Raw genomic sequence first — 23,034 nt, forward strand, 5'->3', positions numbered from 1 at the left:
AAAATGGCGTTACAATGCTGCTTAGTTGCACCATTATCTCGCGGAATCACATTACAGCAGTCATATAGTCACGGTTTAGAGCGACCCTCAGCCATTGGTCCTCTGTTAGATTGACAGATAAAGCATCCAATGAGAGCCCTGATTCCCGTTTCGTCCGTCCAATAAAATCGCAGGTTCTCCCGAGTCTCTGACAGGCGTAAAGGAACATGACAGCAGCTAGCAAACATCTCATCTGTCTGGCGCAACGACGTTATGGTTTCGCTAGCTGCGTGTTTTTGTCCTATTTTTGATTAATTTCCTTCAGTTGCGCACAGCCAAATATTAGCATGTGCAATTTGAGCTGCTTAATAAGTAGCAAGGCCGTTTGACACGCTTAAATCGAAACCAGCGATTGTTTGGACTTATTTTTAGAGGCCGTGTATTCGTACAGTCACTGTTTTTACAGCTTTTTTTCAACGCTTTTTTTTTTTCTCCCAACGACCATTCAACATTTTTTCAATTTTTCTGCTTTTATTATACAAAAGACTATTACCTACCACTTCGCTGGGGCAAGGCATATTAAATAATAATAAAAAAAAATTATTATTATTTATATATAGATAAACATTGTACAAGGAATTGGAGCTGTTTGTTTTTCTAACGCAACCAGCACAGCAGCAGCAAAGCTCAAACAAAATAACAAAAAATTGCTCACCAGCTGCTCAAACACACAACCAGTACCCTCATCAGGTCTGTCTGACTGAGCTGTCATCTGGTATTTTTGTCTATTTTCCTGGTTCAACGACGCACATTGGCTTTCGCAGATTATCAGCGACTAAATATTGACCAAGTGCAAAACTAAAACTGTGAGCTCTTTTCTGTTTGACAGCTCCTCTATAAAAGTATTTAGATCTTTTTGAGTGTCGCCACTTACATGGTTTCAGGAAGAGTTGCCCTGATTTTTTAAACCTGGAGTTTTGTTTTTCCACGGTCGTGTTGCTTAAATTCTAACGTTTTTAACTTTTGACGTCCAACATACAGTCTAATATGAGCAAGACTAGGTAATTTAGTTTGTGTATGTGTGGGGGGCAACTAAGGAACATTTTTATTCCTTTTATTTTTATTTTTTTATCCTCCAGCCATTTGGAAACCAGCGTTAGAATTGTTTTAAATTTTTTTACGCCCAATTTATTTTTACATATTTTTGGCTCTAAACATCGACAAGCTCCCATACCGAAACATTTCCCTTGCTGCCTTACATACAAAATATATATATTTTTTTTATATAATCGTCTGGCTGGATTGTTTTACTGACTAAAGGACGAAGAAGTGTGAAGGAACGAGAGGCTAGTGCTTGTTTATCCCCTCATATTTCTGATCCGGATTGTCATTTTATCGCTTAAAAATGTCGGCGATCGAAAAACTGCAGATGTTGATCGAAGCAGCTGAATATCTTGATCGAAGAGAAAGAGGTAAAGTAACGTATTTTTATGCAATATACATTTTGTCATGCTATTGAATCCTGAATGTTACTACGGCGCTCGTCTGCTATTAAGGGGGGAAAGCCATTTGTCCTGGGGCTTCCTGATTATTTGATGCGAATAATGATAGACAGACGCTTTTCTTTCCTCGTGACATTTTGGGAAGATCAAGTCATGGAGAAGTGGCCACTTCAGCTGTCTGAGACTGTGTGCTGCTGGCCACCTACCATATACTTGGCTTTTATAGGAGACATTTATATGTTTTCAAGGCTCTCTGGGGATTAAATGTTGTTTTTATGCTATATGTGTGTTTGAATGGCGCTCATTTGACATGTTTGTGTTCATATGTGGGATTATACTCCATTTTCCCAAGCACTACAGTTGGTTTATACTGGAGGGTTTCCTGGTCCCCCCCCCAAAAAAAATCTGTTGTGGTTCAGCTGGCTAGTGGGTTTACCCCAGTTCAGATGACATCATTGCCCAACAGCAAGACATTTTTCACAAAAAAATAAAAATAAAGTTATAATAAAAATTAATTATACAAATAAAGGTCCATTTGAATGCATTATAGCTTTTTTATAGTCTCAATGGTCAATGTTTGTAATCAATTGCTTTGATTTTTTGGAGTCAATTGTGCTCTGTGTTCAAATGAGCTTTGCAATGTGTCTGATTTTGCAGAAGCGGAGCACGGCTACGCCTCTATGTTACCATTCACCAGCAACAAAGAGAGGGATGGCTTGAAACGAAAAATGAAAAGCAAGAAAAATTGCAGCAGCAGGTATGATAATGGATCCTCATGACCTCCAGAGAATCATGATAGATCTATTAGTCTCCCGCTGTACTACACGTACAGTCACCTCTGTGTGATTGGCCGTGTGATGCTTGTGTTTACCTACTTGACAAAACCAACAGGCATCTTCCGAATCCCCATACACCCTCTTACCAGTAACATTCGGTTACATCCTTGATTCATGCATCACTTGATAGGACCATGTGTCTTGTGAGTGATTTCTAAATCGTGGACCTGCACATATCTGCGCTGTCTGTGTGCATGTCACTAACACACCCACTGATTCATCCATGTGTAGATATAGTCAGGACACGCCGTTCCACATTTATCAGGGAGAGAGACATACACTCACACTGCTCGTTTCACTCACACCGCCCACAGTCCACAGTCACCATTTACTCACTCAACACCTCAGATTTCATCACCATCATCCAATTAGCTCTTTTCGAACTGTGCATCACCTTCCTTTAGATGGACATGAATGCCTGGGATTACTTCCTGAAGTAGTGCTGATTAGGATTTGGTTTGTCGTTAATTAGTTATTACTTTAAATTCTATGTAAAGCCGTTTGTGTCCATGTATAGCTGTTGTCAGTGAGTCTTTAAGCCATTATGCAAAAAAATAATGGCTGGTTCCATACCAGCATAACTTTTCTTCTTTCTTTTTTTTTTCCAAGGAACACAAAATTAGATGTTAGGCCAAATTACATTCTCAGTCACCATTCACTTTCATTGCATCTTCTTTTTACATACAATTCATCCCTCTACATTGTTGGGTTGCTCCAATACCAACATTTTGGCTTCGTACAAATCCAGCCCTGGTACCTCGGTATCGATACTAAATCTATACTTCAGCAACAAATAATTAGCCTCAGTTTACTGTTGAAATTGCACAGAAAAGGACTTGATTAAAATGACTGCATAAAGTCTTGCAGTTGCAAATTCTGCATTTTTCATTTGAATGTTTCTGGATTCCATGTTTTATGTTTTAATTAAATGTTTTTATCAAAACAGTGTTTAATCAAATTAATACATAAACTTTTAATCAAATAAAATATCATAATACATTTTCAACAAAATTGCAACATAAAAAATGCTGCACAGTGTGCTGATATTCAAAAATAATTATAAATAATAATGATAATAATAATAATAATAATGCACATTTATTATTAAATTATTGTTATATGTATTTATTATTTCTATTATTTATAATATTATATTTTTCATACAATAGTAATATTTTTCTATCGTAATGTCTTCAATTTCACACATCCAGTTAAACAGAGCTTTTATTTTGGCAGAACTTTTACTTTGACACACCTTTGAATTCATGCTGTGTGGTAGTTTTTATTAAGGTTCATGAGCTGAGATCTCAGTACTGCAGTTTGTGTAAGTGTTCACAGCTGCTCATACACTAAACACACCTTGTTCTGAAGTGTGCAGATCATGTAGACTATTATTTATTTAATAATGACAATTAAATCCTTGCGCTATTTAATGATTACACTTGGCCATATCAAGATTTTAATTTGATTGTCAAATTGTCATCGATTTAATCTTAAACATGTCACATCCTGTAAAATGTTGCTAATAGCACAACCGTGTAGTGTGGTACCAAAATTAGAAAGATATCGTATCATTTAAAATTTGTGTTATCATGTTATTTCGTTAGTACCGGCATACCACGCAGTCCTACTACTTTGCAAGTAAATCTCTCGATATGCTACCAATTTCATGCTATGTGACTTTAAAATGTCTGTTATTAGCTACTGGCTGGTCAACATCCTGTAATCTCTGGCTTGTGGAACTGCAGGTACTCTTAAAGAGACAGTACTCTTTTAGCACGTGTTATACATATAAATGTAAACTTGGTGTAAATACTTATAAAGCATACATTATGCAAATAGTAAATTATGCATGTAAACAAACATGTAATATAATGTAGTAAGTGTAATAAATGTGTAAATATATAAGTTTTTAAAGGGGCAATCATATGTTATGGAATAGTTTTAACTTCAACAAACACTGTAAATATTGAAGAATTTAACAAATAGTCTTCTAGCGTCTATGCAGGGTTTTGGTAAAAACCTGTGCAAACCCCTGCCCCATAAACCTATGTTAGATGTGGAATTCTACTTTCATTATTAGTATCCAACTTTGTGAATATTTTGTGTTTGAAAATGTGAATGAAATTTTATGACATCACATAAATTGATAGAATGTGAAATTTTCAGGTGGACCAAATGGCACGTTCTAAAATTCCAAATTATTATTTTCTATGAAGGTACATACATAGCGCGGTCTCGCCATCTCCAGAGGCTGCTAAAAAATCTGCAGTGCCACAGAGCATTACTTGCATAGTTTTCCATTAAATTCGACCCAAATCATTATCAACGGACAAAGATTATTTACTCTAGCCATCATTGGATGATGCGTTGTGTACTGTATATGCATCTTTCATATAGCCTAGACCAAGGGTCTTTTAAAGTCAAAGACAATGGGCCTCCCTTGTGACACAACAAACACGACTCCCCCCAAACACCCACACGATCACAGCTGAACAGATTGTCAGACAATTTTTTAACATTATTTAATAATTTTTATCATTTATTGTTTAACAAGAAAAGTGCAGAAGTTATTAACTGAATTGTGACATTGAATATACAACTTTTTATACATCAATTTTTATTTTTTATATAATTTTTACAATGGTGGATAATTTTTTTTTTAACAAAAACAATGCTAGTTCCTAGCAAAAAAATAAAATAATAATCTAATCATAATTTGAAATTCAAATAACGGTCAGTCTCAGTCAAACCAGTCAGAAGATCTGTAACCTTGTGTGTGTGTGTGTGTGTGTGTGTGCGTGTGCGTGTGCTTGTGCGTGTGCGTGTGCGTGCGCATGCGCACATGTGTGTGTGGGCAGGCAAAGGTCGACTGAATAGAAACTCTTCTTGAAGGGTCATGTTTTTGCAAAAAATGGGCTGTGCCTGATGCTGTCTAACACTTGCTACTTCACATCCTGTGCCATTACAGAGATGTGCCGACCCACTGTGAGTGGAATAGAATTAAGCTTAGAAGCCGCTGCCTCTCCTACCAGCAAGGAACACATATCTTTGGCTGCAGCAGAATCAATGTCTCTCTGATGTTATGTGCTTTGCCCACCTTGGCAATACACATCGCAATGTGAAATGAAGCTTTTGTGGCCTTTACATTTAATTTTGACAAATTCTCAGACAACGATTTTCTGACCTTGGAAGGCTTGAAGTTTTCTTTGGAAATCTCAGGAGGTTTTCCCGCTTCCCCAGCATGCTTGATGTAAAGGTATCTGTGGGGTTAAACAGATCGCATGCTAAAATCTCCTGACAAATGACACAAAGGTTGTGGTGCATCAACTGATCCTTTCCATGTAAATCCTAAACTTAAATACTGCTCATCGTATCATCGTCTTTTGAGTTTGAACCTTTGAAAAGGAAGGATTCTTGTAATCATTGGCTAATACGACACGTCTGCTTTATTGGAGTGCATGATAAATATCAGAGAATTTTCATAAAGATTCTTGATAAATATTTTTTTTGCCTATTATTTTCAGAACTGTTTAAATAATGTTTTCATTATAATATAATAGTTAAACTATATATATATATATTTATTTATTTTTGTTTTTTACCACTCTCTGCGCCTCCCCTGGCATGCTCTAGCGCCCCCCTGGGGAGGTGCACCCCACACTTTGAAAACCCCTGGCCTAGACAATGTATTTTCAGTTACAAATATGTATTTTTGTGGTTTGACAGCTTGAATAAAACCTCTTCAAAGATACATACAGAGAAATTGCATAATAATTTCTAATCGTTCAGTTTGCGCAGTTAACCCAGTTTCATACACTAACCTGCAAACTCATTAATGTAACTTTCATTCTTGAAGAAGTACAAAAACCTTTGTAACTTTTGTGTGTATGCATCATGTGCAAGGAGCTCTAAAATACCCATCCTATGTTGTGATACCTGTGCCTTGCGACCTGCTTCTCTAAATGTTATATAACCTCCTTGTGGTCTCCTAATGCTATTGCGCCTGACATTTAAAAGAAGCCCGACTTGTTAATTGGAAAGCATGCAAATTATGCTTCTAATTTAAATTTCTGCTAATGATAATATATCAAAGCCTCAAAAATACATCAATAAATTAACATACCACTCAATAATAGATATATCGATATTTTATGACATGTCTATTCTCCGTATTCTGAACAAATGTATAATTTGCTATTACATCGTGTCCTATCCTGATGCATGATAATGCGGCAAGTGCTAAAAGCTATCTTTTACATGTTCTTCCTGACCGGCCACTACAAGCAACAGTGGATTTTGTCTATTGCTTGGTTTCTGTTTCTGTGGCTTTTCCATAGGTAGCCTCACCCACAATGTAAACTTATTGGTCCAAAATCAACATGGCTGTATATTAAACATCAAATATGTTCTGACTGGCTGTGCTAGTGGGGCGTTGTGCAGCAGTTTCACTTTCAGTGTGGACAGACAAAACTTTCAGATCATGCATGGTTAGGAATAAGTGTTACTCTGAATCTGACTGGTCTATTTAGGGCAAATAGAAATTTAGGGATAGCTACTAGGGATGGTAAGATTCACATCGGTGCATCGGCATTAAAAGTTAACGATGCGATGCACACTTTTTTAAATTGATGCATCGGATACAAGTTGGCATTTGTATCGCGATGCATCGTTTCTAACATATTTGCATCGGTAAAAAACTATTTATTTATGTATAATTATTAGTAGATGCACTATACTTTATTATTTGGAAAGTGACCAATAATTTGTGACCATATATTATATGTAGATTGATTTCTCCTCTAAACTGTTTCTCCAGTGCGTTCTCTCATCACCACTGCTGCTACGTGAACATGATGTATAACAACACTACGGAGACCGAGGCGTGTCCTGACAGTCACATACGTCGATCGCAAAGGCAATCCTGGTAGATCGCACAAAATTTAAATGTTTTTGTTAAATTTTTATAAAAAATAAATATGTCTTTCCTTTTCGTTTCTGTCTGACTTGTACTTGACGAGTACATTCTGACCAGGCAAGATTTTTGTTTATTCAGTTGCCATGACAACTAGGTTCGCCCCTTCCAAGGGCTTCTGAGAACAGAGCGTGAAATTGCGAAGATATCACTGTTTGAGACTAGCTACCAGCAGCTACTGCCTGGATTATGCAAAACTGTCTGATTCCATTCAGTGCAAATCATCAGAATAAGGTAAATGCCCTGGCTATTGTAATCTATTGTGCCGTAGGTGTGTTGGGTTTAGTTTTAAAACTGAATTATATCAACATTGAACATTATTATATAATTTTCTATTAATTAGAAGATTAATTCCACGTAGGGATACATGCAGTAGTCCCAACAAGCATTGTTTTTTTTAGTTGGTAGATCTTAATTGAGTTGGTCATTTAAAAGTAGATAATCACGCAAAAAAGTGTGGGCACCCCTGACATAGAATATAGATTAACATGGCAGAGGCAGAGCTGCATCTTCCACCAAATAATTACAATTCCAATGTTTGGAAACACTTTGGGCTTTATAAGAGAGATGGAGATTTTGATAAAAACTCTAATCTGTGTCAGGATGTTTGTGTGGTTTGTAACTGGATATATAACGGGATATTAAGGCCTAACAAGTGTAGCACAGGGTTTGTATCTATTTATTTACAGCTGTATGATGTGTTTAGAGGAAGCTGTTGTTTAAATGTTGGTTTATTTTGAAACCATGCAGGTGACTTGCAATTGTAGATCACAAATGATCACCCATCATTTGGAATGACTTAATGTTGCCATTAACTCATTAAAAGTAGGGATGGGCATTTTGTAGTTGAGTACTATGAACCACAAATAGTGATTAAGTGATTTCTCATAAATTAAAATGATAGGCATGACATGTACATAATAAAGATTTAAAAATAACTGTAAAAACATTTGCACTCCCCTGGAGCTTACATAGAAACCAATACTGATAGCATTAGGAAAATGCACATACTGCATATAAACTCTGGCCCCATTTACTCCTTGCATTTACATGTGTTTCATATCCTGATAGTATCTGGATGTTCTGTAGCTAGATTGCATTTAGAAATCTGATCAAAGTTACCAGCACAAAGTGGAAAACAGCACTTACATATTACGTAAGAAACTGTAGTAACAGAAAAGTCCCTGTCTTAAAGTAAACTTTAAAAACATTGATGGATAATTTAAATTCTTTCCATCACTTTGACAGTCGGAACATTTTTTGCCGGTTGCCAAAGCATAATTTTGGGTGAATTTACATCTAAAAGTGCTATACTATAGTGATCCGATCACTGAAAATGCATGTTAATGCAAGGTGTAAGTGTGACCTCTGAGTCTACACAAAGGCTTACATTTTTATAATTTCACGTGTTATTATTCAGAAAAACAAGTGTTAAAGGTTAACTATTTAAAAATGTGCTCTGCTCATGCTCAGAGATTTAACGCACATTTATACATACTGTTCTGAAATGCTTCCAAGTTTCTTGTACCGCTTTGTGTTTTCTTTTCTCCATAAAAGCAGATTCTTGTCTGTTGGTATATATGACACTTACAAGAGCCGAATGCCAATAGAGTAGAATTAAAAAAGAATACAAATATTACAAGTATTGTCACACTTGTTGAAAGCACACACCAATGACACCATGATATCTCCTCCTCTGATTTAACACCTTGACGACACACATCCACAGCGCCCTCCTAATGGACTGAATTGTAACTGCAAGATTTGTTAAGAGATTCAGAAGGAAAGTACGGTATAATTCAGCATTGCTCACAGCAGGTAAATATGCAAAGGAAAATCTTTTTGAGATATTCGAGTAGTGTTTTTAATATTTGACTAGCTGGTGCTAAACGATTACTCGATTATTTAATTACTCGTTCAAATCCCTAATTAAAAGTGGTCATGTTGGGTGAAACGTGTTGTTAGAAAACAAGTTCATTGACCATTGCTCGGATCGTAAATTTTCTAACTTGGTCCAAAAAGAGTCAAATGTGAGTTAAGAACATTAGAAAGTTAATTTAGGATGCATGAAGTTGTTTCATAGCCAGTAGAAAATATTTATTGCCAGTGCTTTTTCAGGTTTGGCAAGTTAAATTTGGACCTTGATTAACAATTATTGACTAATGCAAATGGAACAGACTTTAGCCATTGGTCTTTAATGTTAATTGAGGTAGGTTAACCCATTTAAATTAACATTCATTTTGGCTCTAGTTAAGTTCCACTCAATTTCATATTCTTAGCACTACATTTTTAACAGTATATAGTTTTTTCTGTCTCTCGTTAATTCTTTGTACTAAAGATAGGACCAGATAACATTACATATTTCCATATTTCAGTTGCATATTTCATCAATTATTAGCCCAAGACAAGCAGGTGCTGGAAAGATGTGGGTGCAGTATATCCTTCCTCTAAAAGTATGAGTATTTTGGTCATAATCTGGATGCATTGAACTTTTTGATGTCTCAGAAATGTCAAACTAGGGGGGGCCTGGGTATCTCAGGCGATAAAGACACCTCTATAATGGTCGCTATAATGTGGTTAGCTCTCGGAGGGGAGCGTGGTGAGTTGTGCGTGGATGCCGCGGAGAATAGCGTGAAGCCTCCACACGTGCTGTCTCCGTGGTAACGTGCTCAACAAGCCACCTGATAAGGTGCGCGGATTGACTGTCTCAGACACGGAGGCAACTGAGATTCGTCCTCCGCCACCCTTATTGAGGCGAGTCACTACGCCACCACTAGGACTTGGAGTGCATTGGAATTGGGCATTCCAAATTGGGGGAAAAAAGGGGAGGAAAAAAAAGAAATGTCAGACTAGTTTTAATATGTTGTAAGACGTTTTGTGCACCAAATGCAAGAAGATGTATCCTCTGCACAGTAACCCATATTTACTACCCCAAGCACTGGTGTTAATGCATCATGCATGAAACACTTTGCTCCGTATCTGTGCTGCTGAATAAACACCTTGCATCTCTTCAACTGCACGCCTGACTTATTAGACGGTTCTCCCTGTGTCTATTCACACTAACTAAAAGTGATTCAGTCATTTGAGCTTTAGTGTCCAATCAATGACTGATCTTGAGGAGTGAAAAGTCATACGCCTCTCCGGAATGTCATTCACAAAGTATGTGTGTGCGTTTGTGTGTTTTGTGTTAACTTTATTAAATATAGGTCATGTGGATTTCTTATCTAGTGGATATCTCTGCAATCCGGCTTTCCCTGCTTGCATTTCGTGATGAATTGTGGGGGAAGGGTGATGGCATAGGGCCCTGATGTGTGTACGTATGAGAGAGAGAGAGTGAAAGTGGTGGGCTGGTGCCTTCATCTCCCCCTCCCACTCTCCTGGAAGCAGGCAACCAGCACAGCTCAAACACCCCCATTATATGTATATATGACAGGACTCCTCCTACCTCTTGCTTATATTCAGACAGTGTGGTCTAATGCAACTAACAGCAGCTGTGGGTTCTTTTCTTGTTCCTGTAGGAAATGAATGTGCGCACTGGTGCCTTATTTTATCTCCTTCCTGTATTCACTGTCTTAATGCACATCTCTAATGGTGTGTGGGTAACAATGTTTTGCCTATAAGCCATCACAGTGTGTATTGGATGTATATGCTGCAAATTAGTGGGAACATCCCAAAAAAGGAACTGCTTTGCCCTTTTATATGTTAGAAACAGGTGGCCTGGCACGTACAGTAGCAGTGATGGAAGTCAACTCGGCCTAACACAGGCTGTTATTTCACTGCTATCTGTCAGTGTCTGCACACAACCCCCTGAAATCCCCCTTATTAGTGAGACGCCAGCCAAGGATATCATCTGATATCATTACACAGTGAACTAATATGGAAGCACGTTAGAAAACTTGTATCAAACTTGTATCACTTGTATTATATCTCAATTTCAACTTTTAACTTTTCAAATGAATTCCAATACAGATTGCTGAATACATGCTGTAAAATGTCATTTGTAACATTACATTAGATTACTCATTGTCAGTAACATAATCTAAAGACTTTGGATTACTTCTTCAGCACTGGCAGATTTTTTCACTTTTTTTAACATCTTAAAATCCACGATCCCGGATCCGGGATTTAAAATTACGTCAGTAATAATGTACTTCCAATTTGAAATGTATGCGGAGGAGTTATGAGCTCATATCTGGTACCATTTGAAAGCTTACAATGTCTACTTTCTTGAGATATGCATCACTTTGGCATTTGTTTTACACTAAGTAACTTATTTACAATAAATTACATAGTTCCACCCATCAAAAGTCGTGTCATAATTATGTGCGTTTTTGAATACATATGTCTCATATCGCTCAAATATGACGCACATGTACAAACCATGTATCAAATGAAAGCTCTCATTGCCAGTAAGAAGTTCCAATAAGTCTTTTTATTGAGGTATAATCACATATCTAATACACTTCGAATGAATCATGAAGTATACAATCAACATTTGTTAACATACAAGTGAAATTATTGAATATTTGCCGTGCTACTCGCACTAGACAGCACAGTTAGCCACAAATGCTACATAATCCTTTACCTTAGGTTATTCTCTGCAAAATGAGCCGTTTTTCAGTGTTTTCTGTGGTTGTGTGCCCAAGTAATCCCTCGATATGTCACGCGAGTGCAGAAACACCACAAAGTAATGTTATATGATATTCAACAATCCAGGAAAATATGTAAACATCCGATCCGGATGAAGCATATATTGCCGTAAAGCTTAGACCCTCCGCTTTCTGGTAATGTCTCTCAAGATCAAATAGACCAATCAGGGGCTGTGATATTGCATCCTGACTGTGAAGTGATCACTAGGTAGGTTACGTGCGCAAAACACACAGACGCGTCTCACCAGACACCTGAGCGCATATTTACCACTTTCAACAGTGTTTTATGTAATGACAAAGGGTTTTCTGTAAAATTACACTGGGATTTTGCATTTGTAGCACTGTATATGGGTATGGGGAGACTTTAGATTTGGGTAGGCGGAAAGTACACCAAAAAAAGGTAATATTCCTCCCTTCAAATAAATTGAAATAGATATTAAATAAAACATGATACACACAAAATTCCTTTTTCAGGTATTTGCTGACATCTAGTGGAAACAGCCAAAACTGTCTGCTTGCTGCTAGGGTTTACAGGGCTTGAGTTATACACTTTAAAAAATTAATTTATATAAAAAAAAAATCAAAAAGCGCCTCTTTTTTTTAGGAGGGTTATTACTGTTCAGACAACATATATTTAATTTTTTTTTTATTTTTAGCAGTGTTTTATGCAACTTCAAAGGGTTTCCTGTAAAATGACACCAAAACTGTGTATTTAGGCCAAAGTATGTGGGAATAGGAAGCTTTTTAATTTGGGTAGGCCAAATCCAGGCGGAAATCCCCAAAAATGGCAAGGATCTTAAATAAACAAGTGAAATGCGTGAAAAAAAATCTGTCAGTTCCTCAAAACAAATACTCTTGTATATAAAATAGATATATATGCTCTGAAAAAGCATAAATATTTTATGCAGTATAGCTTCTCAAATAAATCTATTTTAAGGATTTATTATTTATTATTTTCTACAGGGAAGAAATAAAACAATTCTTAAAAGATTAATATTTTTGCTGTCATCTTTGCACTAATATCAAAGGTCTTACTAGAGGGAAAAAAAGATCTAAAGTGAATTTTCTTGATCGAATTCATTATAAAATATAATTGTGACTAGTAACAGGTGCATCTAATGTATTGAAATACAAATTTACCTTTACCTAATGTTTGTGGATTCTGTTCATAAATGACATTCACTGAATTAAAGGGAGAAAAATACTTTTTTCAGTAAAGTTAAAAAAAATCATATTGTTATCAAGTTTTTTTGTTTTGTTTTCCATTTAAATTGTCGAAAAATCTTAAAACAAGATACATTTACTTGAGAAGCTTTTTTATTTTATTTTTTACTTTCTTTTATTTTCTCAATGCACAATGTCCTCCTGGAAAGTTCCATCACAATAAAACAGACAAGTTGGGCTATTTCATTCACTGTTTTTCACTTCCTGATAAATAAAGACTACGTTTTTTTTAGTGCACCTACAACAAAATAAAGCGCAAAGGATGCACATTAGATGCATAAACGATGCTTTAATGGTGTGTTTTATAAATCTCATGCTGCCACAGCACACAAGTTGTTGTTTTTTGTACTGGCTAAATTTGCAGTTTCTGGGAGGTTTGATCACTTTTATTCATCATCAGAATGTAAAATGCGTAAAACCTAAATTAAACAGTCAGTATTCACAATTAAAGCTTAGAATAGGTATGGATAAGGTTATAGTGAACTTATTCAAGACTACCACAGAGTATGTGCTGTCCCATTGCACAGGCGACGTAGATTTATTTCACAAAAATACCTATTCGCTTCCTCATTGATTCTTTATTGGTCACTCTGAAAATGTTTCCACTGGTAATTATTTATAACTTTGTGGTGGCATTCACGTGTGCTCATCTCGTGAATAGGATTATTCTGACATGAGTTGAAGGCAGCAAGACATCATGAAACTTTTTAGCTGTTGTTTTCCTAATTTTTTATTGTGGCCTCCTCTGCTTTGCCTTTCTTTCACTCCTCTGTTGATCTAGTAATGGTCCTGTGTGAGGATTCAACCCCCCACTGTCATCCTGTGTCTCAGGCTTGTGTTTCTAGTTACTGTTACTAAGTGGGGCTGAGGGCCTATATGTATTTTGCGTACATTGCAAGAGAGGACATTTGCAATCAGCAATTAGCATCTTGGCAACTTCTGCATCCACTAAACAAGCCTATGAGTCCTGAAAATCCCTTTAAGGTTTCGTCCTGAACAGCCTTTTCACACACCAGCCTGCCTTTGTACTGAACATTCAAATCAGCAGTGCACACAGCACACTCTCTATGTGCCTTTTAAACCTAAGAACAAGGACTGTGATGTTGGAGGTGCAGCCTAGTGCACATGTTCTGACGCATGCCATGGTGTTTATATGGTTTATGCCAGCTCGAGTCCCACTAGGATCATTTCTAGATCTTGTTCTCACTTTTACGTAATTTCCTGTACTCCCTTAACAAAAAACTCGTTTTTAACCATTTCTGAAGAAGATGTGAGTGGTGCTTTCCCATGCAAAACTTGTGCTGTGTAGTTATTTTTGGTGGTTGCCAGGGCTTTGTTATTAATTTGCTAAGATGTTCACTAAGGAGTGGTTTTTGCGCATTGTGCTTATGCGCATATGCAGTTTCTTTGGTGTTCTGAGTATTTTATTTAGTAAATGCATTGATATACAGTTGCTAGGGTGTTTCAGGTGGTTGCTAGGGTGTTCTAGGTGGTTGTTTATTGGTCCAAGTCAAAAGAAACCACCAGATATGATATTCTGGGGCTGGTGGCAACCCTTACCCTTAAGTAAAAAAAAACAAAAACAAAACAGTTACAATACACTATACAATTCACAAGCTCTTGATTTTGTCCACACGTGCTGTGATATGTTACTAGGTACATTATGAAAATATTATTTTACTAGTTATAATTTATACATTTTTCAATCATTTTGCTCACTTTTTTTTTTTTTTTTAATGAACAAATGAATGTGTTCAATCAATAAATATGATATTAAATTTCATGTTATTTTTGGTAAAAAAAAATTGTTGGTTAATTTGTAACTATTTACAGATATTTACATTAGTTTGTTGAGCATGTGCTAAAACCAAGACTGTCTCTTTAACAAAACTGCCATTTCTGTAAAGAACGTCTGTAGATGAGCGCATGATAACGAGAGAGGACTTGAGTGGCTTTATCTTATCTGTGCCATACATGATTGGAATTAAGTGTTCATTTTAGTTGCCAAATATGTATGTTTTAGTCGCATAGTGTGAAATTTGATTGTGAATGCGAGGGATTTCCTCTCATTGTAGTGGAGTGTTACACATAGTGTAAAATATCAATCTTGGAATTTAAGTATCGATATTGAGATATTTAGAAAGTGAATGGTGATTGAGGCTGTCATTCTGCCTAATATCACCTTTTGTGTTCCATGGAAGACGAAAAAATAAAATGGGTTTTGAACAACATCAGAGTTAATGATGGGGTTTTGGTTCCTGACTCGAGTCCCTCCTTTCATTGTTAGTCTATGGGATTTCGTCACCCACTGTATCATGTAAAATGGCAAGTCTGATCACACACCTCTCCTCAACAAGTCACCCAATTTGAGGTTTCATTCATGTCTGTTGCACAAACAGTGCAGGGCAAGTTATTTACCAAAGTTTAATACTTAGGGTTAGGGGTTTGTTCAAATTCCTAATCCTACACATGAGTTATAGTAATAGCAATAGTGATGTTTGCCTTTATAAAAAGATCTCTCTCTCTCCCTTTCTGTCTTTGCAGGTCTACACACAATGAGATGGAAAAGAACAGGTATGTATGTGCAAATAACCTTTATGTCAAGTCAAGTCAAGTCAAGTGGTTTTTATTGTCGTTTCAACCATATGCAGTTAGTACAGTACACAGCAAAACGAGACAACGTTCCTCCAGGACCATGGTGCTACATAAAAACAACAAAGGACCAACACAGGACCACATGAGACAACACAACGAAATAAAATACCTATATAAAAAAACCTATATATACCTATATAAAGTGCATGTGCAAACGTGCAAAAAGTACGGGCCAGTACAACAAATTTCTGACAATGAACAGGACAATAGACAGTGCAGCGCCGACCAGTACTCAGTAGTGCAAAAAGATGACAGTTTCTAAAAATGTAAACATAACATACTATGAGATAGTGTTCTATGCACATAGCAGTTATTGAGGTAGCAGACAGTTATAAAGTGACAGTAATTAAAGTGCAACTCAGGACACGTGTGTGTTAAACCTGTCTCTGAGTATTGAGGAGTCTGATGGCTTGGGGGAAGAAGCTGTTACACAGTCTGGCCGTGAGGGCCCGAATGCTTCGGTACCTCTTGCCAGACGGGTGGAGGGTAAAGAGTTTGTGTGAGGGGTGTGTGGGGTCGTCCACAATGCTGGTTGCTTTGCGGATACAGTGTTTTTTGTAAATGTCTTTGATGGAGGGAAGAGAGACCCCAATGATCTTCTCAGCTGTCCTCACTATCCTCTGCAGGGCTTTGCGGTCCGAAACGGTGCAAGTCCCAAACCAGGCAGTGATGCAGCTGCTCAGGATGCTCTCAATAGTCCCTCTATAGAATGTAGTGAGGATGGGGGTTGGGAGATGTGCTTTCCTCAGCCTTCGAAGAAAGTAGAGACGCTGCTGGGCTTTCTTGGTGATAGAGCTGGTGTTGAGGGACCAGGTGAGGTTCTCCGCCAAGTGAACACCAAGGAATTTGGTGATTTTGACGATCTCCACAGAGGAGCCGTCGATGTTGAGCGGAGTGTGTTCACCTTGTGCTCTCCTAAAGTCAACAACCATCTCTTTTGTTTTGTCGACATTCAGGGACAGGTTGTTGGCTCTACACCAGTTCGTCAGCCGCTGCACCTCCTCTCTGTATGCTGACTCGTCGTTCTTGCTGATGAGACCCACCACGGTCGTGTCATCGGCGAACTTGATGATGTGATTCGAGCTGTGCATTGGAACAGTCGTGAGTCAGCAGAGTGAACAGCAGTGGACTGAGCACACAGCCCTGGGGGGCCCCAGTGCTCAGTGTGGTGGTGGTGGAGATGCTGTTCCCGATCCGGACTGACTGAGGTCTCCCAGTCAGGAAGTCCAGGATCCAGTTGCAGAGGGAGGTGTCCAGGCCCAGCAGGTTCAGCTTTCCAATCAGGTGCTGGGGAATGATTGTGTTGAATGCTGAGCTGAAATCTATGAACAGCATTCGAACGTATGAGTCCTTATTGTCTAGGTGGGTGAGGGCCAGATGGAGGGTTGTGGTGATGGCATCGTCCGTTGAACGGTTTGAATGATACGCAAACTGCAGTGGGTCTAGTGAGGGGGGCAGCTGGGTCTTAATCTGCCTCATGACGAGCCTCTCGAAGCACTTCATGATGATGGGTGTAAGTGCGACGGGACGGTAGTCGTTGAGGCAGGACACTGAAGACTTCTTTGGCATGGGGATGATGGTGGTGGCCTTGAAGCACGTTGGAACGATGGCGCTGCTCAGAGAGATGTTGAAGATGTCGGTAAGAACATCTGCTAGCTGGTCTGCACATCCTCTGAGCACTCTACCAGGAATGTTGTCTGGTCCAGCAGCCTTCCGTGGGTTGACTCTACGTAGAGTTTTCCTCACATCTGCCGTGGTAAGACAGAGCACCTGGTCGTTGGGAGGAGGGGTGGACTTCCTCGCCATCACGTCGTTCTGCACTTCAAACCGAGCTTAGAAGTCGTTCAGCGCATCTGGAAGGGAGGCATCTTTGTCACAGGCAACTGATGTTGTCCTGTAGTTGGTGATGGCCTGGATGCCCTGCCACATGCGCCGCGTGTCACCGCTGTCCTGGAAGTGACTGTGGATTCTCTGGGCGTGTGCGCGCTTTGCCTCTGATTGCCCGTGACAGTTTGGCCCTAGCTGTTCTTAGGGCTGCCTTATCGCGTGCTCTGAAGGCGGAGTCTTGGGACCTCAGCAGCGTGCGACAGTGTCACAGTCATTTGCTCTTATCTGTAAACTTGCAGGATTATACCTCATTACATTCACACTCATGAGTTTAAGATTATACTTCTATAATTGAAAGCTACATGACAAGGGAATGTGCCTCCATGTCTAATTTCAGTCTTCTCTAAGCCTTTCCTTATCATGTGTGTCCACTTGCGCCCTAAGAAATTAATATTAAGATCAGTCACCCGGCTGATGTATCCATTCGGTTTTGACCTAGAGATAAAATCTCAATAAATGGGTGACCTGAAATTTTTAATGTGAAAGATCTCACTAATGAACCTAACTTAGAGTTGTCCCTGGTGCCCTGCAGTTGGGTAACGCATACACACACTCACCAAACTCTGAGCTCAGCTTGTCAAATACATTGAATAATAGATGCCGTCAGGCTTAGCAGTGAGAAACTAGGGCGTCTGGACTTTGACTTTTAAACTCTTAACAATGCATGCAGCTATAGTCACAGTCTGACACCAGCCATGTTTAGTAAAGTGTGCCTCTTTCTGCATACATAAGACCAAGCTTGTGCAGAGCTGTGAGGTCACAGATTTCCAGACAACTAATCTGCTGTTCATTTCAGAAGAGCTGCTTTTATCTTGAAAGTAGGAAGAGAGGCTCCCTGTGTTTCTGCTTTTGTTGCATACTGCTCAAAATGGAGTCCAGGGCCAATATTCATACAGCAGCTCAAGTGGGAGGCATTTGTGATGCAGATTTGGATAAACAGGGAAGCTATCTGATCTAAAACCAGTACAGCTGTGTTGTAAGGATTTACATAGTTGTAAGCTGAATAAATATAAAAGGCTAGTAACATCCGAGCCATGGTGTAGCAATTACTGCTTTGGTGCTTTAAGCTGTGGTGTTCGTGCAATTTGAATCCAGCATGCAACATTTCCTAAATTCAGTTTCCTCCCTCTCTAGCCTTTATTTCCTATTCTTTCTCTCAACTTCCCTTACAAAATAAAGGCCAAAAATAACATAAAACCCTAGATTTTTACATTTACTGAAAAAGATGTGAGTGGTGCTTACCTGTGCATAACATGCCGCCATGATGCTAGGACATTACTATAGAGAAATACAGTCAGGTTCCAGAAGTAAAAAAACTTTTATTTTCTTCATAGACAAATTGATGTTTAACGATAACTTATAAACCTTGAAAGACAGACATACCGTGAGCTCCTAGGTTGTTAATCGGTGATATATGCTTCTGTTTATGCCATCATTCTGCGTTGATTCATCTTCATTTTAAAAAAGCATTTTTAATTGAGGAATTCGTGGTGAAGAACTACATTACCCACGAGTCCTTAAAGGGATAGTTCATAGTTCTGAACACAAACTAAGATTTTTAGAAGAATATTTCAGCTATGTAGGTCCATACAATGCAAGTAAATGTTGGCCAGAATTTTTAAGGTCCAAAAATCATATAAAGGCAGCATAAAAGTAACCCATACCACTCCAGACTCCCTACACTCTCAAACTACATATTTGTTTGTATATATCTGCATATGTACAATAAAAGTTAAAAGAGCTGGGTGGTTATGTTTAATGGCTTAGAAATCTTTCATGAAGACTTTTATAAAATCCCTCCACAAAAAATTCGTGGGAAAAACACTTCCTGAACCAGCTGAAAAAGTGGATGGGCATTTGTTGAGCACTATACCATTGCTAGGGCATTTCTGTGGGTTTCTAGTGGTTGTTAATTGTCAAAGTCAAAAAAGCCCACTGCCAAGTCTCTTATTATTCTGGTTCCTACATATAGCTCCAGTCCCTCCTTCAATGTAAGCGTAAGCTAAAATTTACTTAGAAAAGTAATGGAACAATACTTCTATACAAGACGCACAGTTTGAAGTATCACCTCTTATGTCTGTAACACAAACGGTATGGGAAAATATACACATTGAAGTTTAATATTTATAGTTTGGGTTCTGTTTAAAAAATATATTCATATTTGTATGAGCAATACATATAGTAATGCTTGCCTTAGTAAACACCACTAATATAAAAAAACAAGGCTATTACCATGTAGCATGTTGAGCAAATATGTGTTCAAATTTATCATTGTTCAGCTCAATGACGCTTAAGTAAATCAGCTGGAGTGAGTTTAAAACAGCTGGTGTAAGTTAAATTCTTACCTAAAAGGCCCCACAGCTAACCTAGTCTATGGGTTTATCGGTGTCATGTAAAATGTCACACACCTGTATCGTGTGAAACTGCTACATTTGTCCTAGTGACCTCAGTGTCGCACTATGTATTTTCACTCTGCACCAGATATGGGCCATATTTCATACATGCTTGAACTATGCCCTATAGGCAGAGCAAGATATGGTGTTTTTTATTGTAACAGTCTTGGTTATCTAAGAGAATACACAACCGACAGCTGTAAGCAGAATTCTTTCTGTAAACGGAAGCCCCAATTGTACACACACCACCTCAAACACAAGCATGGTTAGGTTTGCCTGTGAGAAACGTGTTTGCTCTAAGATGGACCTTGCATGCTTGTGGCCTGTTTGTCTTGGAAGGGAGGTTTTAGAACTGTAACATGAGCTGTGGGCTGCCGTACACGCCTTTGCACTTACACTTCTCCCACTGGGCTAAGACAATAACTCAGAGGTCAAAGAGCAGGAGATGATGGTGATTTATGTTGAAAGTAATATGGCTTGAATAGTGGTGACCTGCTTAACTGCAGATGTTCAGAGGTCCATTTTAAAGGATCGTGCCAGTATAGATACTAAGACCCGTTGAGAAGACCAGCATATGTTGTGTTTTTGATGCTGGTGCCCCAACCAGGCCAAAAATGTAAAAATCTGTCATTTATTCACCCTAATGTTGATCCTAACCCACAAGACTTTCTTTTTTTTATTTTTTTTTCATTAAACACTAAAGGAGATTTTATGCAGATTGTTAGCCTCAGTCACCATTTACTTTCATTGGATAGATATTACATGCAAATTAACGTGAATGGTGACTGATATTAACATACAGCTTTGACATCTCCTTTGGTGTTGCACAGAGGAAAGAAAGTCATACAGGTTTGGAACAACATGATAGTGAGTTAAGGATGACAGAATTTTTATTTTTGTGGGAATTATCCATTTTAACTAGCTTAATCAGCAAGACTACCTTGATCAACCAACTTCATCTGCAAGGCCAGGTTTACACCTTGTATTATGATGCATTTTGGGTAATCGGTTTGAAATGGGATGATGATAATAAAGGGCGTAATCAGGTTCAAAAGGTTTTAAGGATTTGTCCACTTTAACCACACTCAGAGGTGATCGAATATGGTCCAAAATGCCTGTGACCACAATGGGCTTGTATTGTAAACACTCATCTGCTCGAATGCGTTCCAACAGCATAGAAGCACTGCCTACTCATCTGTCCTGTCAATCAACCGCTGTGCTAAAGCAAGAGTTTTAAACTTTTCTGCTAACATGCGGTTTTGAAATTAAGTAAACATCCTATAAAAAAATTTAAAAAAGGGAATACATATACATGCACTAGAACTTCACAAACGTCTTCTGTAGTGCAGGGATGCAGACGTAATACACGGGCATCTGAATCACAGTTAATAAAGCTGTTAAAAAACATGTTAGAAATGCTAAGCTACATGCTAAAATATGCTAGCAACACCTAACATCATGATAGCAATGCCTAACTATGTGATAAAAATGCTAGCAATGTCTTCATGTTAAAACACGTTAGTCAAATTCTAGCAATGCCTAGCTACAAGTTTAACATGCCAGCAGTTCATACTATTTGTAAAACGTTTTTGTAAAAAGTTTTAAAACTTTCCTTAAACTTTCAGACAAGGTAATTTCCAGCAACCTCAATTTGTTTACAAACATTTCAATTCAGTTGAGGTATGTCATTATGAAAGCAGAGACCCTCCCCTCAAAATCTGAACACAAGTGGTCAAAATAGTAGGGATGTGCAGAATGACTAATTTCACTGACTTTTAAATGAACATTTTGAAGTCGACTAGTCAAAACAAAAAAAACAACCTTCAGAAAACAGTAAAAAAATAAATAAATAAATAAATATTATTGTTTATGTGACCCACAGTAATATGTTTTCTCGCTTCTTTTTCTCTCCGTTTTGGCCTTCCGTCCACACTGAGATGGCGTTTTTGTCAGCGAAAAAACTGAGCTTTTTGAAAAACAATTGGATAAATTTGAAAACTCACTTTGACAGCATTGTTAAAAAATAAATGTCACTTTGTACAACCTTCACATTGCATTACTTCAAAGGCGAAGGGAAGTTTACTCAGAATTGGTGTCCGGCGACGGAATTGCTTTTCAGACCATACATGCAGCAGGGATTTTCCACATGCGCAGTGACTCAATTTAAGCATTTTCATACGTTTTAGTGTGGACAAGCAACTTTTGGAAAACGCTTAAACGTTAGTGTGGACGGACAGCATTTTGAAACGAAAACGGCATTTTCAAATGTATCCGGATTAATGTAGATGTAGCCTTAATCTATTCCAAATCCAGCGCTAAATTTCACTGAAAAGCGGCATTTATTTGCAATGTGCTCGCCTTGCATTATGAGCATTGTACATTAAATATAGAACATGACACGCATTCACTGAATCAACATTAGCTAATATTTAACAGGCATATTTACTGAAAATATTTGATTGAATAGTGCAGGACCAACAGAGCAACCCAGCCTGTTCTAAACTTAATTCACCACGTAAAAGTTACATAACATATTAAAACAGTCAGTACATTGTTGAAAATAATTAACAGGTAGACTAAGCCAAATCAGTAAATAATGTTAACCAATAACAGATTTAAAAAACATCTAATAAAAAAATTTGCTAAAGTAAAGAAAAATAGGCCTGTGATGTAGCCTACTATAAGCCTAAAGTATTCTTAACATGACAGGCACACAGAAAAACAGATAATTGAACCCCTTAAGCAGTCGGCACCTCGTTGAAAATAGCCTTCTTAATCAGCAGATTAAATTGCTGATTAACACGTTGACATGGTCCGGTGAAAGAAGGGACTTGAATCACCCAAGGCGGCTACCCTGCGCTTGAAAACACCTGCACAGCAGAAAAATAACGTACAAGCATGCACAGATTTAAAGAACATCCAAAACATCCATAG

General features: G+C 38.0%; 1 protein-coding gene across 2 annotated transcripts in view; it reads left to right on the forward strand.

Moving 5' to 3' along the window:
• The first annotated feature begins 216 nt into the window (after positions 1–216).
• Positions 217–23,034, forward strand: part of mxd1 (MAX dimerization protein 1) — a 34,719-nt gene continuing 11,901 nt past the window's right edge. The window contains exons 1-3 of one of the 2 annotated variants that reach the window (XM_052101459.1): positions 217–1,451; positions 2,139–2,238; positions 15,710–15,739. In XM_052101459.1, coding sequence (XP_051957419.1) covers positions 1,385–1,451; positions 2,139–2,238; positions 15,710–15,739 — 197 coding nt within the window. In that variant the 5' untranslated portion in view covers positions 217–1,384. The remainder of the gene's footprint in view (positions 1,452–2,138; positions 2,239–15,709; positions 15,740–23,034) is intronic. The other variant, XM_052101465.1, reaches the window with a different exon arrangement.

Source organism: Xyrauchen texanus, chromosome 3, assembly GCF_025860055.1.
Source record: "Xyrauchen texanus isolate HMW12.3.18 chromosome 3, RBS_HiC_50CHRs, whole genome shotgun sequence".
NCBI lineage: Eukaryota > Metazoa > Chordata > Actinopteri > Cypriniformes > Catostomidae > Xyrauchen > Xyrauchen texanus.